The 20,000-nt window shown below is 40.8% G+C and overlaps 1 protein-coding gene across 1 annotated transcript in view; it reads left to right on the top strand.

Annotated features, from left to right (window-relative positions):
* Positions 1–236: 236 nt before the first annotated feature.
* Positions 237–20,000, top strand: part of AKNAD1 (AKNA domain containing 1) — a 33,731-nt gene continuing 13,967 nt past the window's right edge. Inside the window, 8 exon segments of the mRNA XM_032646295.1 lie at positions 237–412; positions 414–1,209; positions 3,256–3,295; positions 3,822–3,970; positions 4,067–4,129; positions 8,686–8,819; positions 16,785–16,941; positions 19,034–19,082. Of these exon segments, the coding sequence (XP_032502186.1) occupies positions 237–412; positions 414–1,209; positions 3,256–3,295; positions 3,822–3,970; positions 4,067–4,129; positions 8,686–8,819; positions 16,785–16,941; positions 19,034–19,082 (1,564 nt within the window).

Raw genomic sequence — 20,000 nt, 5'->3', positions numbered from 1 at the left:
CATGTTTATAACTGCATTTCTCTAAACGAAAAGCATCCATTTTGTTCCGGCATAGACACTAGGATAAGCATGTTTTCATACGTTAAATAAATTATATTTAATAATGAGGCTCTTTTTGTTTTGCACAGACTAAGACACACAACGAAGACAATCAATGAAAACCAGAAGGTCTGCTGCTACAATTAAGAACATCAAGACCAGGCAGCAACCGATAAAGGAGGTCAAGCTGCACATACATGGATGAAGCCGATTTCCCAGAAGATGCAACTTCTAAGAAACAGGAGGATTTGCCTTATGATTGGGACTTCTCCCAAATTCAGATGTACAACGATTACAATTTTAGCTCAAAATATGACATCCTTGATGTCTCAAATCAAATGAATTTAACAGAAGAGGACCTTCAAGAAAAGGCCACACAGAGAGACTTGCAGAAAGGCAGATAAGGCCATGACTTTGGATAAAACAACTGAAAATGCTGTCAGCAAAAAATATAATAAAGAGAATCAATGCACCATAAATCTTCATATTCCATCTAACCAAGGAGACCCTTCAAAGTCAAACATTCCTGATATTTTACTCCATCATCTTTGCAAAGAGGAATTCTCAAAAGGTCAAGGCATTAATTGTGAAACTCTCCCAGAGATCTCTAATGCTGACAGTTTTGACAGAGCTATTATTAAAAACATTATTTTGCAGCATGTTACGAATTCTTGACCAACAGAGCAAACCTCAGAACTCACTGACCAACTCAACTCCAAAAGCGATGGTGAAAACAGCAATAAGCCCAGGTGTTTTCCAACTATGACAGAAGAAAACACCTCTGATTTAGAAGATCCAGTCGCTGCTGGAGAAAGCAACTATCAGGAAAATTCAAATTTTTTAACTAAAATCAAGAGTCCAGGTGATAAAGAAAAAAGTTGCTAAGGGCAGACACCCCAGAAACAGCAGGCTGAAAAAGCAAGTTCAGGCAACAGGTTCAAATATGGCCAAGGTCAAGTTCATTACTGGTTCTCTGATTCCTCTAAGGTTGCTCCTAAAAATAACATAATTGACAAACCACTTACAACTGATAAACAAGCCAGCTTTTCTCCTAAATTGAGAGATAAGTCAGCTATTGTGCAAGATGTTTCAGAAAGCATGTCTAGATCAAACGGTGTTGAAAAACAAGAGCAGAAATGGAAAACTCCTGAAACTTCACAACAGATAGAGGTAAGTGAAAGCCGTCTCCAGCAAACATATAAGCAGGGCCGCTGCTCATCTATGTCAGTGTGGGTCTCTGGAGGGTGCATAGAACTGAGTTGTAGGTCTGAGGTTCTGGGTTCCAGTTCTGGCCCAATACCTTGACCTCTCAGAATCTCAGTGGGTCTTCTCCTGAGAAGAATCAGGGGCTGAACTAACAACAACACATAATAGAATAAAATCCAAGTTCTTCAACCTGGAATTTGCGTTTCCCCGTTTTTCATGTCATCCTACCCTTCTAAACTAAACTCCCCCCTCCCACCCCAGGAGTCATCCTTAGGTACCTGGCTGGCCCTGCCCTCTCTGAGATCCTGCCTTACGTGGAACATCCCACTTCTGCTTACCAAAGACCTGCTCATTTTCATGGTCTCCTTCAATTCCCCACTGGCCACAAGACTTTTCAGAACCCCCTAGTCACCGTCTTTCCCAACCTTGTTTTGTTTAGTATTCTGTCAGAGCATTTATCTCAGCCCGCTTCGGACCCTAACGATTTAGAAACATCTTTTCCTTCCACTAGATTTGAAGACTCTGGAGGCAGCCACCTCGTCTTCATCTTTCCTTTGCCCAAGTTCCCCCAGAGGCCTAGCGTTCTGTTTGTACATATTATGTCCTTGGTTATGAATGCTCAATTGGACTGAATTAAGATCTTTAATAACACGCTTCAAGATTGTTATATTGGTGACTATTTAGTACAAAATTTTGCTAATGTTTACTTTATACTATTTCCCCTTTCCCCATCTTCCCATCCTTCCACCCACCTTCCCAGCGTGCTGACGCTCAGGATCTCATTGATTGTTTGAGGTTCAATAGTTAGGGAAGTTCACAGTAATGGTCAAAGTAAACACTGTAGCTCTCTGGCACTTTGCCAGGACTGTATGATCTTTCCTTTAAGCATTCTATGAAGGGCCCCCTGACTGAACGTTCTCTGCCTATTTCCATTTCCACCTCTTTATGCTTCAGCTGCCTTCCCTTTCAGCTGAACGTTCTGGGGAGTTTGAGCAGAAGCCCCCACCCCTGACACACACACACATACACACACACCGGGAGCCAGCAGCCCACCTGGCCTCGACTGGGACGCTTCTCTCAGTCATGGAGAAATCTCCACCCCTGTGACACTGGGAAGTCTCCACATTCCTCATTCTGCTTGCAGGAGAACGCCCCTCGGTGGGCACAGTTCTCAGTGCCCTGTGGTTATTAGGGGCAGAATGAATATCAAGTTCATCTGTCTCTGGCAATGGGAGCCTGAAGCCAGGTGTCTGATTTTCTCTCATCCTGTCAATTCAGGTTGGAGAACTGGACTCTATAGGTTCCACAGCCACCATATAATTGAGATATTCATAATAACCACAGTCCAGTTTGACCACTACAGTAGCTCTCTGGCACTAGCGTGTTTGTGAGCTGTGCGTGTTGGGAACAATGGGAAGACCCTCAAGGTGAATCACTCCGGAATCTGAACTCTTATCCAGTTAGCCTGTGGTGAGTAGAAAAGGGCTGTGTGAACAATCACTATCTTGACACATCTTGGAACTTAACGCTTACTGTTATTATTCTCTGGAGTGTGGCTACCATGCGTCTAAGTGTTAGTGAGAGCGCCAGCAATAGAGCCGGTGATGAGATCAACAACGGTCCTTTGTGGAACCTATGGTCTAGCTGTAGGAGAAATATGCGAGTATTCCTCGTAATAGTAACAAACATGATAGTAGTAACAGCTAACATAAACGCTTACCATATGACAGATACTATGGTAACATTTAATTCTCATCACAGCACTATGAGGTAGGTTCTATTACTATCCCCATTTTACTGTTGAGGGATTTGAGGTTTACAATGATGAAGTAATTGCTCTGGGTCACCTGGCAGATAAGTGTTGGAGTGGAATTTAACCTTGGCATCAGGGCCCCAGCTCTTGACACAACTGGGTGGCCTCCATGAGGACCAGAACACATCGAGTCATCCTGAGTAATGGCGTCATGATCACTATCAACAGTCATGTTTTCTTATCCTTTAAATGTGCAGATGGAGCCCATGGTACATATCCACCAAGAACATCTTGCAGGTACTAGCATTTTAAAAAATATTTATTTATTTAATTTTTGGCTGCATTGGGACTTCATTGCTGTGCGTGGGCTTTCTCTAGTTGTGGTGAGCGGGGGCTACCCTTCGCTGTGGTGCTTGGGCTTCTCATTGTGATGGCTTTTCTTGTTGTGGAGCACAGGCTCTAGGTGCACAGGCTTCAGTAGTTGCAGCACGTGGGCTCAGTAGTTGCAGCTCGCAGGCTCTAGAGCACAGGCTCAGTAGTTGTGGCACACACTCTTAGTTCCTCCAAGGCATGTGGGATCCTCCAGGACCAGGGATCCAACCCACGTCCCCTGCACTGGCAGGCAGATTCTTAACCACTGGTCCACCAGGGCAGTCCCAGTACCAGCATTTTTAAACCTCTTTGATTTAGATATACATTTTGAAAAAAAATTTTTTTAAATAGTGATTGGTAGTGATTGCCACAGACTTCTGTTTTCTGTACTTCATAAAACTGCAGTGCAGCTGAGATGAATGGTAACCAAAACTTATTCTTTCTTACATAGGAATAGAATCTGAGACAAGTCTCTCTAAGATGCCATTGACTTCTCAGAAAGACCCTTCCTCAACTTCTTCTTACACATTTCACACGATATCCCAAGGGAAACAGATGTGTCAAAAGTTAAAAGAACAGACTGATCAACTGAAGACTAAAGTAATACTTTTAAACCTTATTATGAAAGATAGAAATAACCAAATTCAAACGTAAGACACTATGCCCTTAACGAAATATTGCATTTTTTCACTGCAGGTACAAGAATTTTCCAAAAGCATCACACGGGATTCTCCCTATCATTTGCAAGATAGGAGGCTGGTAATAAATTTTATCAAGTTTTAAAAATCTTCTTAGGGAATTTGACATGGGAAAATACAAATGACTTTATAGTATCATGTTTTCTCTACATTGATGGGGATAGAAATGCTCTGGTAAGAAATGCTTTGCTGAAGATGAAACTATCTTTATGTTACAGGGACTAAAAGAGCTTAGAGCTTTCTGTTTCTATATGTATTTAGCCCTTTCTCCTTCTCAGGGGATCTGTTACTTATGGCTGTTTTTCCTCAGCAGTCATCCCATAATAAATATGAGACCATGGTAAGTTCAAGAGAATAATATGTTAGCTGTTGTAAAGGGCAAGCACATCCAGATTTGATGGGTCCTGGGGGATACAGGCTATAAAAATCTCCAGTATCTGGCAACTCAATATGTAAAACTTTGAAAACTTAAAATTAATCTTGAAGCCATGCTCTTCAGATCAAAACCTTTGACTTTCGCATCCTTGCTTGTTGTTGCATTTAATCAAATCATTAATTTATGTTGTAACCATAGCCTTGTTCATCAGCGTCAGGGTCGTGGGAAGTGGGGGTGAAGCATGGCAGTGGGGCAAAAAGCTGAGACTACTAGAACCAGGGGTGTGTGAAGTTGAAGATGTAGTTTAGGCCACTGGGTCAGCAGCAGGACAGATGGCCAGAAGTCCTGATATAAAGGACACGAGTAAAGCTCAGGGCAGTCTGTGCTTCAGAAACCAAACAGTATAGACAAAAACTAGGAGGAGGCAAATGTTGAGACACAGTTCATTATTCTTTCACCATAGTAATTAAATAACTCATACATTCATTCGACAGCATTTGTGGGGTACTTCCTATGACTCAGACTCTGTATCAGGCATTACGAATTTGGAGATGAAGAAACATTTCTTTTTCAAGCCACTTATCGTCTCCTAGGAACAGACCAGTAAATCAACAAGTAACATGCTGCTTGGGAAAGGTTACATATGATACTAATGGCAGCACTGAAGAGGCTCACCCTTGCCAGTGAGACGGTACTTTAGAAGGCTTCCTGGAAGGGACTTCTGAGCTGGGCATGTAGGAAGAATATGGCAGAGTAAGGGCAAAGGTGTATTCCAGGAAAAGGAATCAGCAGGTGCAGTGGCACAGGGACAAGAAAGTGCTGAGAGTGTGAGGAACTGTGTGGCAGTGTAATTGACCAGATGGAGCTCAGGGGGAAGGGAGGAGACTGGAGAGGTAGATAAGGACTACATCATGAAAAGCCTTTACACCACGCTAAGGAGCTTAGATTAATTTCATCTTGAGGTGGAGCGATGGGGCAACACTGGAGGATTCAAAGCTGAGAAACAGCAAGCACCATGGGGGCAAGACTGTAGGGACAGAGATCGGCTAGAAAGCCATAATCCAGGTAACAAGTTATATGAAGTCCTAAAGCAAGGCTGGCAGTGAGGATGGAGAGGGCACAAATCCAAGAGTTTAAGGAAGTGGCGGCAGATTGAACCAGGTAAATAAGAGAGGAGGCTTGGATGCATTCCAGATTTCTAGCTTGGGTAACCAAGGTCAGGAATAAAAGTGGAGGATCCAGTTCAGAATGGGTGTGCCAGGTAGCAGGAGGCCAGATGTCACGTTCAGTTTGGGACATTTTGAGGTACCCATAAGACATCCAGTTGGAGAGGTCCAGTAGGCAATTAGAGCAATGGATCTGAAGCTCAGAGGAGTTGTTTGGGCCAGAAATGTCAATTTGGGTATAGTTTTATGTTGAAGCTGTGGGGTATGGGCGATTGCTCAGGCAAACACGCAGAGTAAGCAGTGAAGAAATCCAAAGATAGGATCATAGGAAGCAGAACCAGGGGCAGGTAAAAGAAGAGGGGTCCTCAAAGGAGATCGATGAGGAGAGACTCAAATGGTCGAGGCAGACCTGGAAGGGGCAGAGCTATAGAAGCCAAGAGAAAAGAGGGTTTTGAGAAAGAGGGAGTGGGCCACACCATCAAATCTTCAAGTAAGGAAGGTAAGCAAGATGTGCATTGGATTTGGCAACTGAGAGGTCATGAGGGAGCTTGGCAACCCTGATTTCAATGAAGTGGTGGTTCTACAGAAGCCAGATTGCAGGAGTTAAGGAGTGAATGATAAAGGAGATCTCCTAAAACCCAGGGTTTCAGAAACTGGGAGAACATAAAGTTTTAAAAGGCCAAGCAAAGCAGAGGAAACTGGTTCAAGGCATTAGCCTTCTTGAGGAAGTTTCAGGAAGTTTCTTCCTATGTTAGAGAGTATGCGGGGATTCGTGTCGGGACTGAGAGAAGAGGAGAGAGGTGACTCCTTAGGAAGGTGACTCCTTAATTCCGGGCCCATCTGGTTCAGTGAAGGAAGGCCAGACAGGGCTAAAACTAACTTTCTCAGGGTGAGCAGCACACGGAGAAAGCATTTGGATTTTGCAGCAAACATCCTGGTTCTATGTGTTGATTGTACAAGCTTAGACATGTAGCATGTCTTCCTATCTTAGTTAAGAGAGTTAAATGAGGTACACTTATGGCAAGAAAACTATGCCCTATCTTCTTCTGAACACAATTAAAATTCCAAGATCCCAAATTATAATTCATAATTGGCTTGCTTCACTTTTCTCTTTCCTTTAAATACCTAATTCCTTCTCATGGCTTTAACCACCATTTTCATGCTACCAATTCCTAAATTACTAGTCCTCACTTCTCATCTGGAGCTCCAAATGTTTGTGTTGATCTTCCTTTGGATCTCCCACTCTTACCAAAAATTCTACCTTGCCCAATGTTGACATCTTCATTCAAACTTGTTAGCCTTTCCAAATTCCTCAGTTTCATCAGGGGGTTCACATTCTTCCCACCTCCCACAGTAGAAACCTTTGAGTGTTGTCTGTGATATTTATAGTATCAGTCAGGGTCCTGGCAAGAACAAGAAGGCTTACTCCAGTGGAGTTACTGAGGAGAGCTTAGTAAGGCATTATTTTACAAAAGCATGGGCAAGGTTAAGGGAAACCAATAAGGGATAGAAAGCATCTCATGGAAGGAACAGTGGGGCAGAGGGATGGAGGAAGAGCAGATAATGGAGCATAAGAAGAGTAGCAGTAGCTGTAGGGATAGCTGACAAGTTCTGCGGCTTTTGATAGAGACACAGCCAATCCATGATGATACAGACAGGAGGAAATCAAGGAAATAAAGACCCTACCTCATCCTTCTTCAGTTCCTCTCTCCTGCTGTTGTCTTCCATTGGCTGAAATCAACCAAAGCCAGAGGCATGGGAGCCTATTGATACAGTCCATTGAAGGCCCAGCCTCCTGGCTGGGGCACAGAGAAAGTTTGGAGGGTGGATCTGGGGTGAGGAGAAATGGAAACATCTACCACACTTGCCATTTTTTATACCCGTATAGCCAGTATGCTTCTAAACTTGTTTGTTTATTTTAATAATAGTAAGAACTAATAACAATGAAGATGAGAGCTACCATCTATTGAGGGTGTACTATGCTCCTGGCACTAAGCATTATCTCATTTAATTTTTACAATATGAGGTGAGGGCTATTATCTCGAATCAGAAAACTGAAACTTAGAGTTCAAGGTGACTAAAATCATACAATTATTAGGTGACAGTCTGAACTTGAACCCTGGTGTGTCCGATTCTGTAATCCCATGATGCAGTATTCTTGCCCTTGGCAATCTCTCTCCAATTCATCCTTTCCTCTCCATTTTCACGGATACTGCCTGATCCAAGCCCTCTTGAGTCCTTTAAGCCTGACTTAAGTCTCACTTCTTCCATTGAGCCATAGCAAAGTATTCCATCCCACAGTCTGTTTTTCCCAACTGGAATAAATCCCTGAGACCAGGACTGTGCCTGATACAGGCTTTGTGTCTCTCACACTTTTGGCCCAGGACCAAACATGGGCAGTGCTCATGGAATGTTTAGTGACTGGGGCTGCAGGGCTGCAGCCTCTGTGCATCGAGATAAGACCCTGACCTGTACAGTTTAAACATTCATCTGCATGAGGCTACATCTGGAAGACCCATTTGAAGCTTTTGACTAAACTTCCCGATGTTCCGTCCCCATTTCATCCCCCAAGCGCCATAGATTCAATCCCAGGTCCTCTAATCCCAGGTCTTTTCTAATATCTATGTGACTTCTGACATACTTCCTAGAGCCCCAATTTCCTCCTCTATAAAACTGGGATAATAAATCTACTTTGCCACATTTACAACATTGATGCGTGGATTAAATAAGATAATGAATGGAAAAGTGCTCTATGAGCTAAAAATTATTCTGCAAATATGTAGGAGTATGAATGTCCCATTAACAAAAATTTAAACACCTCCAAGTGGGTTCTAGGAGAGAAATCAGAAGTGACCATATTTTTCAGCTATGTGCTATGAGGTGTCATAAATGCTGAGATGGGTCTTGGGTTGTCTATATTTTAGATGTCAGACTCTGAAACAAAACAATTGCCAGGAGAAGGATGATGGCTTTGTTTTGACACTACTGTGGGGTACATCCTCATTGTGTTTTGAGGAAAAACAACTACACACACAGGCTTACCTGTGAATGATTCCAGTGACTCCACTGTTACAGGTCCTCGAGAAAATGCAGGGACACCTCGAACTGCTGGAATAGGAGTTTCTGGCCAATAAGGAGAAGCATCTGACTTTGAAACAGCAAGTCCACAAGCATGAATCCCCAGCTGTCGATGAATTTGATCCAGAAAGGTGAGGCTTAAACTGTGTAAGGTGGAAGGGTCAGAGGTAATCTCCTTCAGGTGGGATTCTGTTGCGGCTGATGGCTTAGTGCTTGGAGAGCCATTGGTCTTGGGTCAGCAAAAACTGTGCTCCCATTGAATAAGTGTCACCCCATGCAACAAGCAGTACGGAATTCCTGCTATGTGTAAGGTCCTGTGCAGGGCACTGACACAGATAGAGTGCCCCAAATGAACAATGGTCTCCTGGAGGAGAGACATTGTGCCACCACCTTGCATTTTGTTGGATGTCATTATAATTGGTTCCGAGACTCAGAAGAGTACAAGAAACTCTAGAAAGGCTCACGTGTTAACCCCAGAGGACCCTCTCCTCTCCAAGCTCCTCCTGTCCTGTCCTCTCCTTCACCCCACTCTTGCCTTTATTTCCCCTGCCTGGTTCTTCTTTTCTGTCCCTCTTTTTCCTCATGCACAGACAATTCCAAAGAGACAGCAGGCAGGAATGAATCATTGTTACATTGGTTAGTGTTGGAGTAAGGGACACACAAGTCCTGATAAAGGCAAAATGTTAAGGCTTGAAGTCAAATGATTCCTGAATTAATTCACATTAGAAACTTGGGTGCATAATCATATTGAATGAAGATTCCAGCTGGCCATTCTGATGGCACCATGCCCCTCTCTTTCCAATCTAAATAATTTTAAGATGTAGTCCAGGACTCAAGGCTAGGATTGTTTCCATATAATTTCCTGGGATGAATTTAAAGAACCCATTTAGTAGGCTTAATATTTGTAAGTTCAGCTCTTTCTATTCATAGCATTTTAACACGAATTCATTCTTGATGCCAAAATATTTTAATGGTTTATATTTTGGCACTAGCGTCCTGAGATATTACTTCTTCAAAATGAATGAAATCTCTGTCTATTGTTATTTCAATACTGAGTAATTAGACAGCAAGGATGAGGTTTTAATATTGATTTTTTTTCCCCAAAAGGCTTTTTTTTTCTTGGAAAAAAGGATCTCCACATGCTTTCACTATTTGTTTAAAAACTAATAGAGTAAGGATACTTATTTTCCAAGAAATCCCACTTGTTTTGGCAGTCGTCTTAAAGACAGGCCTCTGCGCGCGTTAAGACCAAAGTTATGCAATGCCTTATTTATATCCTAGTTACACCCACACTGTGCCTGGCCCCAGTATAAATCAAAAGCGTTTCAACTGCAATTATATCCCATATACAGGAGAAGCTGTCAGCACTGGGGCAAGGGAAGGACTCAGCCCCTCCCAAAACTCACCTCAGAACTGCCTCAGAGCAAAGTGTGCTCAGCTCCTCTTGTTCTCAAATGGGCAAAATGTGGCAAAGAGCAGAACCCAATCCAACCCTTGAGGTCGTGGTGTGTCGAGAACCTTCTAAATGATGGGTCCAAAGGCTATTGTTGATGGCTTTCTGTAAAGGAAAGAATTGTGCAAATTAATTGGCTAATTGCTTAAGTCAGCTATTGTGCTCTTATTAAAACCTTCTTATTATTGCCTTTGAAAGGTAATATTCAAAAACATTGTTTGGATTTCATGTATCTTGTTTGTCAGAATGTAGTCTGATGGTCATTTGATTCTTTCACACACTAGCACCAGAAGCCAAGGAGTCAAGGAATGGGGTTCTGCCTCCATCAATCCCTCCTCCCTGATACTATCAGCATACACTCTTGTCTTCTATTTTACAGAAAAGATCACAAATTCCCTCAAGAAATGTCTTTTCTCCACCTCCAGTTCTGCATGTTTTCACCTCCTCTTTCTTCCTTCACTCACCTTCCAACCTCTCCAGCCTTGGTCCTTGAGCCTATTTCTTCCTGCTACCTTGAGGCCTCGCTCCATCATTTCACCGCCTTTAAATTTTCAGTCTCTCCTTGTCACCTGATGAATTCCCTTCTGCCTGCCAGACTAGAACATATTTTCCTATATTTTACTTATCAGTCTGGTTTTCCAGGTTTAGATCTTTGTCCCACCACTCATTGAATAGGGCAGCCTTTCCCCACTGGTAAAAAGCCACTTTTATCATATACAAAACCCCCATGTGTACATGGGATTGGATCTATCCTCCCCATCGTTCTGTTTCTATTTCTACATTAACCACATAGTTCTAAATTACTATAGGTTAGTGTATATTTTTAAATGTTTCTTCTTTTAAACTTTCTTTAGCTATTCTTGTACACTCTTCTTACTAATAAACTTTATAATCAGCTCAGCAAATTTCTTTTTTTTTCATTGATAGAGTCACTTTTATTGAGAAACATAGTTTTAGAAGCCAAATTTCTTTAATAAAATTCCATTTGAATTTTGTTTAGGATTTTTTTTTAATTTACAGATCAGTTCAGGAAAAATTAAAATCTTTGCAATGAGTATTCCCATCCCATTCCCATGGAAACATCCCCAGCATGTTTTCTTCATGTAGATTTTACATGTTTTGTCTAATTTGTTCTTAGCTATTTTATACTTTTTCTGTGTTTTTTTTTTAAGAGTCAAGATTATACACATACCTTTTAAAAAATATTTATTTGGCTGCATCAGGTCTTAGCTGCAGCACGTGCGATCTTCCTTGCGGTATGCGGGATCTTTCCCTGTGGTGCATGGGCTCTTTGTTGCGGCACACGGGCTTCTCTCTAGTTGTGGCATGGACTCTAGGGAACGCGGGCTCAGTAGCTGTGGCATGTGGGCTCTCTAGTTGTGATGCATGGGCTCCAGACCGTGGCAGGCTCAGTAGTTGTGGCACGCAGGCTTAGTTGCCCCACAGCATGTGGGATCTTAGTTCCCAGACCAGGGATCGAACCTGCGTCCCCTGCATTGGAAGGCAGATTCTTGACCACTGGACCACCAGGGAAGTCCCTCTGTGCGTTGTTAATAGATGTTTTCTCTAATCCATATACAGGAAATAAAGAAAATTGTATGTTTAACTTATACGGGGCTACCTGACACAATTTTGTTCTTACTATTTCATTGATTTTCAGTTGACTGTCTTAGTTTTTAGGTATGACAATCAGAAACAAATAATAGTTCCCCTCAACTTCGCTTTTCCCCTTAAATATTCATACATTATATCTTTTCTTCAAACCAACTTTTCTATATCACATTTCTTTTTATTGCTTTATTTCATTTGCTAGGTTTTCCCAAAAAACATTGAATAATACTAGTGAAAATAATCATTCTTGTCATGTTCCTAATGGTATTGGGAATTCTTCCAAGTATAATGACTGCTGTAGGTTCAAGTAGATAAGCTTTATCGAGAAAGTTTCCATCTATTCCTAGCTTACTAGAATTAGATATTTTTAAATTTAGGAAAAAGATTAATCAAATGGGGTTTAGAAATCTATTTAATCTCCTTTATGAATCTAGTGAAATATATTAATAAATATCCTAATGTTTATCAATAGAATCAGTTGGGAAAATTTCCCCTTTCTTTTTATGTTCCGGAAGAGTTACTTAAGGTCTTTGGTAAACTTACCCATAATCCCACTTGGATTTGGTGCTTTTGGGGGGGCAAAACCATAAAACCCCTAGAACATAACATAGTAGAATACCTAGATGACCTTTGTTATGGTGATGGTTTTTGAGATGCAACATCAAAGGCACCACCCATGAAAGAAATAATTGATAAGCTAGACTTCAAATTAAAAACTTCTGCTCTGCAAAAGACAATGTAAAGAGAATGAGAAGATGAGACACTTCTTGTAAAGGACTGTTATCCAAAATATGCAAAGAACTCTTACAACTCAACAGTAAGAAAAAAACCCAATTAAAAAATGTACTAAAGATCTTAACAGACACCTCACCAAAAGAAAATATACAGATGGCAAATAAGCATATGAAAAGATGCTCCGCATCATATATCATCAGGGAAATGGCAAATTGAAACAACAATGAGATACCACTACACACTATTAGAATGCCCCAAATCTGGAATGCTAAAAACACCAAATGCTGGTGAGGATGTAGAGCAATAGGAACTCTGCTTTATTGCTGGTGGGAATGCAAAATGCTACAGCCAGTTTGGAAGATAGTTTGGCAGCTTCTTTCAAAACTAAATATACTCTTACCATATGATCCATCAATCATGCTCCTTGGTATTTACACAAAGGAGATGAAAACTTATGTCCAAAAACATGCACATGGATATTTCAAGCAGCTATATTCAGAACCATCAAAACTTGGAAGCAACCAATATGTCCTTCAGTAGATGAACTGCACTAATTAACTGTGGTCTATCCAGACAATGGAATATTATTTGTGCTAAAAAGAAATGAGCTATCAAGTCATGAAAAGACATGGATGAAACTTAAATGCATATTACTAAGAAAGAAGCCAATCTGAAAAGGCTACATGTTGCATGATTCCAATTATGTGACATTCTGTAAAAGGCAAAACGGGCAAAAACAAAAAGATCAGTGGTTGCTAGGGGTTAGGGTGGGGGAAGGTTGAACAGGCAGAGTACAAAGGATTTTTAGGGCAGTGAAAATACTCTGTATGATATCATAAAGGTGGACACATGTCATTATACATTTGTTCAAACCTATAGAATGTACAATACTAAAAGTAAATCCCAATGTAAACTATAGACTTTGGGTGATTATGATGTGTCAATATACGTTCATTAATTATAACAAATGTACCACTCTGGTGGAGATGTTGATAATGCGGGAGGTTATGTATGTGTGGAGGCAGGGGGTATATGGGAAATCTCTGTATCTTCCTATCAGTTTTGCTGAGAAGCTAAAACTTCTCTAAAAAAAGGTATTAAAAAATTATAGGGCTTCCCTGGTGGCGCAGTGGTTGAGAGTCCGCCTCCCGATGCGGGGGACGCGGGTTCGTGCCCCTGTCCGGGAGGGTCCCACATGCCGCGGAGCGGCTGGGCCCGTGAGCCATGGCCGCTGAGCCTGCGCGTCCGGAGCCTGTGCTCCGCAACGGGAGAGGCCGCAGCAGTGAGAGGCCCGCGTACCGCAAAAAAAAAAAAAAAAAAAAAAAAAAATTATACCACTCACATTCTCTGATCACTGGAAATTAATAATAAAAATATAGTAAAAATCTAATCAGAAAATTTTAACACTCATCTAAATAATTCTTGTGTTAAATAGGAAATAAAAATGGAGGTTAGGAATAATCTACAAGTCAATAATAAATGAGAAAATAACATGAAAACCAATGTAATGTAGCTAAAGCAGTACTCTGAAGAAAATTTATAGTTTTAAAATGCATTTATTAGGGGTGAAATTTCAAAACCAATAAACTAAGTATTCAAACCAGGAAGGCAGAAAAATAACTGCAAAATAAACCCCCAAAAAGGAAGAGATTCATAAAAGGAAGGAGAAATAAATGAAATTTAAAATAATTTGATCAATAAAACATTTTCTTTGAAAATATCTATAAAATAAACCACTGGAAAGTCTGACTGAAAAGCATAAATAACATAAAGAATGAGAAAGGAAAAATATCAGAATAAAAATTTTAGATCAAATGGGATTGGACAACTTCATATCAACACAGTTTAAAATGTAGATGAAATGGACAAATCTCTAGGAAAATATAAATGATTAAACTCTACTCAAAAAGAGGTAGGAAATCTGAAAGACTAAGAACCAGACAAAAATAGAAAAGATTGTAAACAGTCAAACCCCCAAAAGGTACCAAATCCAAGTTGGACTATGGGTGAGTTCAACAAAGACTTTAAATAACTCTTATGGAACATAAAAAGAAAAGGGAAAATTTCCCAACTCATTCTATACATAAACATGATCCTTCTATTCCCGGTCTATGATCCATTTTGGGCTGATTTTTGTGAAGAGTGTAAGGTCTGTGTCTAGATTCATTTTTTTTTTTGCACATGGATGTCCAGTTGTTCCAGCACCATTTGCTGAACAGATTATCTTTGTTCCGTTGTATCACCTTTACTCCTTTGTCAAATATCAGTTGACTAATTTTATGTAGGTCTATTTGTAGGCTGTCTAGTCTGCTCTTTGGTCTCTCCATATAAACTTTATTTTTTAAAACATTTATTTTATTCTCTTGGTTGCGTCAGGTCTTAGTTGCGGCATGTGGGATCTTTCATTGTGGCACAGGCTTCTCTCTAGTTGTGGCATGTGGGTTTTCTCTCTCTAGTTGTGGCATGTGGGCTCTCTAGTTGAGGCATGTGGGCTCAGTAGTTGTGGTGGGCTTAGTTGCCCCACATCATGTGGGATCTTAGTTCCCTGACCAGGGATCGAACCCAAGTCCCCTGCATTGGAAGGCAGATTCTTTACCACTGGACCACCAGGGAAGTCCCCATATAAACTTTAGAGTCAGTTTGTCAATAGCCACAAAAGAAGTTGCTGGGATTTTTACTAGGTTTGCACTGGATCTATAGATCAAGTTGGGAAGAACAGATATTTTGATAATATTGCATCTTCCTATCCATGAACATGGACTATCTCTCCATTTATTTAGTCCTTTGATTTCACTCATCAGAGTTTTGTAATTTTCTTCATAGAGACCTTGTGCATATTTTTTTAGATTTATACCTACATATTTAAGTTTTTTTGATCTTAATGTAAATGGTACTATGTTTTTAACTTCAAATTCCACTTGTTCATTAAAAGAATATAGGAGGGCTTCCCTGGTGGCGCAGTGGTTGAGAGTCCACCTGCCGATGCAGGGGACACGGGTTTGTGCCCTGGTCTGGGAAGATCCTGCATGCTGTGGAGCGGCTGGGCCCGTGAGCCATGGCCGCTGAAACTGTGCATCTGGAGCCTGTGCTCCGCAACGGGAGAGGCCACAACAGTGAGAGGCCCACGTACCACACACAAAAAAAAAGATTATAGGAAAGTGATTGACTTTCATATATTAACCTTGTACCCTGCAACCTCACTATAATTGCTTATTAGTTCCAGAAGTTTTTTTGTTGATTCTAATTTTCTACACAGATGATCATGTCATCTGTGGAGAAAGACAATTTTATTTCTTCCTTTCCGATGTGTATACCTTCTCTTTCCTTTTCTTGTCTTGTTGCTTTAGCTAGGACTTCAAGTACAATGTTGAATAGGAGTGGTGAAAAGGAATATTTTTGCCTTGTTCCTGATCTTAGTGGGAAAGAACTGGTATAATTTTTAATGTTTTGGAATTTGTTGAGATTTTTCTTTGTGGAGTAATATGAGATAATTTTTTATAAATTTAATGAATTTGAGGATAATTAATTCTTTGGGGGCAAAATATATATTTATATATGCATGTACATATATACACATATACCTATATGTACATATACCTATGGATCAAGCTTGTTAATTAAGTTATTCAGATTTTTCATATCATTCTTTTTCAGTTGATATAAATCACTATTTTCCTAGAATCATAGCTCTTAGAACTGTAAGGGACTTCAAAATAATCAGATCCAGATAAGCAAAGTATTGTTATCTCATGTTATAGTTGAGACATTGGAGGCACAGAAAGATTAAGTGATTTGCCAAAGGATACACAGCTAATGAATAACAAAATGAGAATTAGAAATATAGAACATGATAAATATAATTAGCACTACTGTACGTTATATATGAGAGTTGTTGAGAGTAAATCCTAAGAGTTCTCATCACAAGGAAAAAATTTTTTTCTTATTTCTTTAATATTTTATCTATATGAGATGATGGATGTTCACTAAATTGTTGTGATAATCGTTTCGTGTTGTATGTAAGTCGCGTCATTATGTTGTATACCTTAAACTTGTCCAGTGCTGTATGTCAATTATATCTCAATAAAACTGGAAGAGAAAATTGAGTATTAGAGCCCAGGCCTTTGCAGTGAAACTATAAACAGGATGCCTGTCAGGGAAGGTGTCCATTATCCTTCCTGTCTGAAGATAGACGGCATTAAAAATGTAGATCGATGTTATTATATTCAAGAACTGTTGTTACTAATTAGAATGTTGACTGCATACTCAATAAGATGCCTGTGTGTTTATATTTACCTAGAAAAGTAGAAGGTGAAATCTTCACGTTGGAGATGCTACTTGAAGATTTTAAAGAGAAAGTTAATAAAGGCAAATATACTTCAGCTGTCTCTCTTCCCGTGAGTTCTCAAATCAACCTGGATGACTTGTCATCCACATCCTCTCCATCCTCAAATGAGGTAATATAGCAGCCTACAGCCTAATTTCATGCCAAGAAAAATGGTTTTTATGTATTTATAGAATCCTAATTAATGGAATCACTGAACTCTATCTTAACATTTCATGAAAATTTAACTTTCCAAAGGCCTATGAATCATATTATTTAAAGTAGAACCAGCTTTTAAGAATTAGAAGCTATTTCAAGTGTTGGTTTTTGAAATATCTTATTGGTTTAGGATGTAACAATGCAGCTTAAACTGATGAACTGCTAAAGAGCTATTTCTTCTGGATGAATAGTAACATTTTTTGTAGATCTTCCATGCCTGGAAGAAATAATTTTTCTTCTTAATAGTTTTGTACTATTTCTGCTACATAAAGAATAACACACTCAGTGAAAGAACCATTTCTCATGAGTCCACTTCTACATTTTCTTTCTCTCAAGTTAAATTCTTTTGGATTGTCTACATATGCAAAACCAGGAATTCAAATCAATTACCAGTGTCTTTCTATAGTACTTTTTGTAACCTCAACTATCAGAACATTTCAGAATACATGAAAATTCTGACAAATGGAATCATCTGGATAATTGCCTTAAATTGACTGTATTTGAAGACACAGCCCATGGTGTTATTCAAAACTTGAATAGGTTTTTGTCAGAGTTTAGGACAGGATATTGAAGATTATATAAATGTTAGCCCTTCCAAACAAGTATGTTTGCCTCCTCAAAACCCTTACCTGCCTGGCAAAATCCCATTCATTCAAGGCCCATCTTTAGAGTTAGCCCACTAACTCTGAAGGTTAGTTATATAACCTTGACGCATAGCCGCCCACTCCAGGCAGGATTCTTCATCCCAGCCTCTGTGCCCCCATAGCATCATGTCTCATTTGTCCTTGTGCCTTTGTACCCATCTTTGTAGCCCGAACAACTGACTGAATGCCTGGTATAGAGTGAGTACTCAGTATAGTAAACTCTGCACCACTGTGGATTTAACAAATGATCCCCAAGGTTCGCAGCTGGTTCTCTCTCTAGTCCTGAACCGAAATTAGCTTCAACATGGTGTGAGTGAGCCTAGCGAGGCAGCCCAGGCTCCTGCTCAGCACTCCCCTCAGATCTGGGTTTGCTCTTCTTAACTGGCCCCAAGTGTATAGCAACTGTTTTGAGATGATGAGGACTCTATAACTTTGTGATAAATAGCCCTGAAAAGAGAGTCTACCTCTAGTATTAACCATTCATTCAGTAAATATTTCTTGCTAAATGCTAGGCACTTTTCTTGGTATTGGGGATACAATATAAACAAGGTAGACAAACCACCTGCCCTCAAGATGCTTACATTTCCATGAGGGACACATACAACAAACAGATAAAATTAACGTGGAATTACAGAATGTTAAAAGTGCTATGTAGGTGCAAGTAATAATGCATTCCTTAGGACTGTGAAGCCAGACTGCCTGGGTTCAAATATCAATATGAGCTCTGTCATTAATCAGCTTTGTGACCTTAAGAAAGTTATATAACCTCTCTGTGCCTCAGTTTCCTCCTGTATAAAGTGAGGATAATAATATCTGCCTAAGCTTCCAATTCCTTTAGCAAAAAGTCTTTGCAAACTGTAAAGGTCTGAGCCAACGGAACTATTATGTCTACTATAATTTTGTCATTATCATTTTAGACTCAGGGGTTTTTAATTCCATTATTTCTAATTCCTTTATAATGAAATATCTCAAAGCTGGCCCCCAGACCAGCAGCATTGGCTTCACCTGGAAGCTTCTTAGAAATTTTAATGATATTATTAGGATGTTTAAATGAGCTAATATACGTACTTAAAACAGGGCCTGGCTCACAGTAAGCACATTACCTGGGTGTTAGGTACTGTGACAATTAGGTGATGGGATATGACCAAAAGTAACTCACAGTGGGAGGGTAGGGTCAGAGGTGAGATCTGAATGGAGTACTGGGGGATAGGAATGAGGTAGCTAGGTGAGGAGTCCGGGGAAAGGGACTCCAGGCAGGATGTGACGGTGCCTTAGGGGTGGTGTGGAAATGCAGAACCCATTTTGAGTCACCTCCTGTGCAACAGCAGCCCTAATGGCAAGTCCCTCTATGCGGCTCCCCAGTTACCCAAGGAGCACCCTGGCCGTCCTGCGTGGCGCCGGGGCCATGTGGGTGAGAGGGGACAGGGCGCCGCCCCCCCCACCCCCACCGGCACAGACACAGGAGGCCCCCTCTTCCGAGGAACTTGACAGGCTGGTCCCACAGCCCAGCAAAGAGGGCAGCGACGGGCCCCTCCCGAGGGTCCGAGAAGGGAGACGTGGACTTGGACCACCGCTTCCACCTCCGGAAGCCTGGCTTCCTTGGGGGCCCTCTCTCCGTAGAGACGCCCAGGGGAGGGAGGGTGGGAAAAGGGCAAGTGGTCACTTGGTCCCACTGTCCCAGGAGTGCTGAAATTAAATTCCCAGTGACTCTTTACCAGATTAAACAAAACCCAAATAATCCCCCAAAGTGGGGCGCCCAGGTAGCTCAAGAACTGACTCTAAAATTCAAACTGCTTTTTTTTTAAAAAAAAAAACTAGACTAACCAGATCAAATGACCATGAGGTTGTCTTCGGCTTCCGGAGTAACGTCCTGCAGCCCCGTCCTGGCCCTGCTCAGTTCATTGCATTGGCTCTTTAACCAACCAGTATGGCTGAACGTGACTCTGAAATTGGCATAATTAAGATCACTTGGCTCTTATACTAACCGGCGCCCTGGGTGTTAGTGCTGGTGAGAGCTGCCTGTATTGCTAACCCTCTCCACTCTTTCAGAACTCAGGAGAAACCTGCCTGAGGTACCTGTTCTAGATCAGGGCTTCTGCAACTGCAGTCTGCCGTGGACTCACCTGCAGATCTTACTGAAACGCTGGCTTTGATTCAGTAGGTCTGGGGTGAGCCTGCAATTCTGCATTTCTAACAAGCTCCCAGGTGATGTCAATGCTGCTGGTCTGGGGACCACACTTTGAGATGATTTCATTATAAAGGAATTGGAAATACTGGGATTAAAAGCCCTGGGTCTAAAATAATAATGACAAAATTATAATAAGCAATA

This window comes from Phocoena sinus, chromosome 1 (genome assembly GCF_008692025.1).
Source record: "Phocoena sinus isolate mPhoSin1 chromosome 1, mPhoSin1.pri, whole genome shotgun sequence".
In the NCBI taxonomy this organism is placed as follows: Eukaryota; Metazoa; Chordata; class Mammalia; order Artiodactyla; family Phocoenidae; genus Phocoena; species Phocoena sinus.
This window is presented reverse-complemented; position numbering and strand designations above follow the sequence as displayed.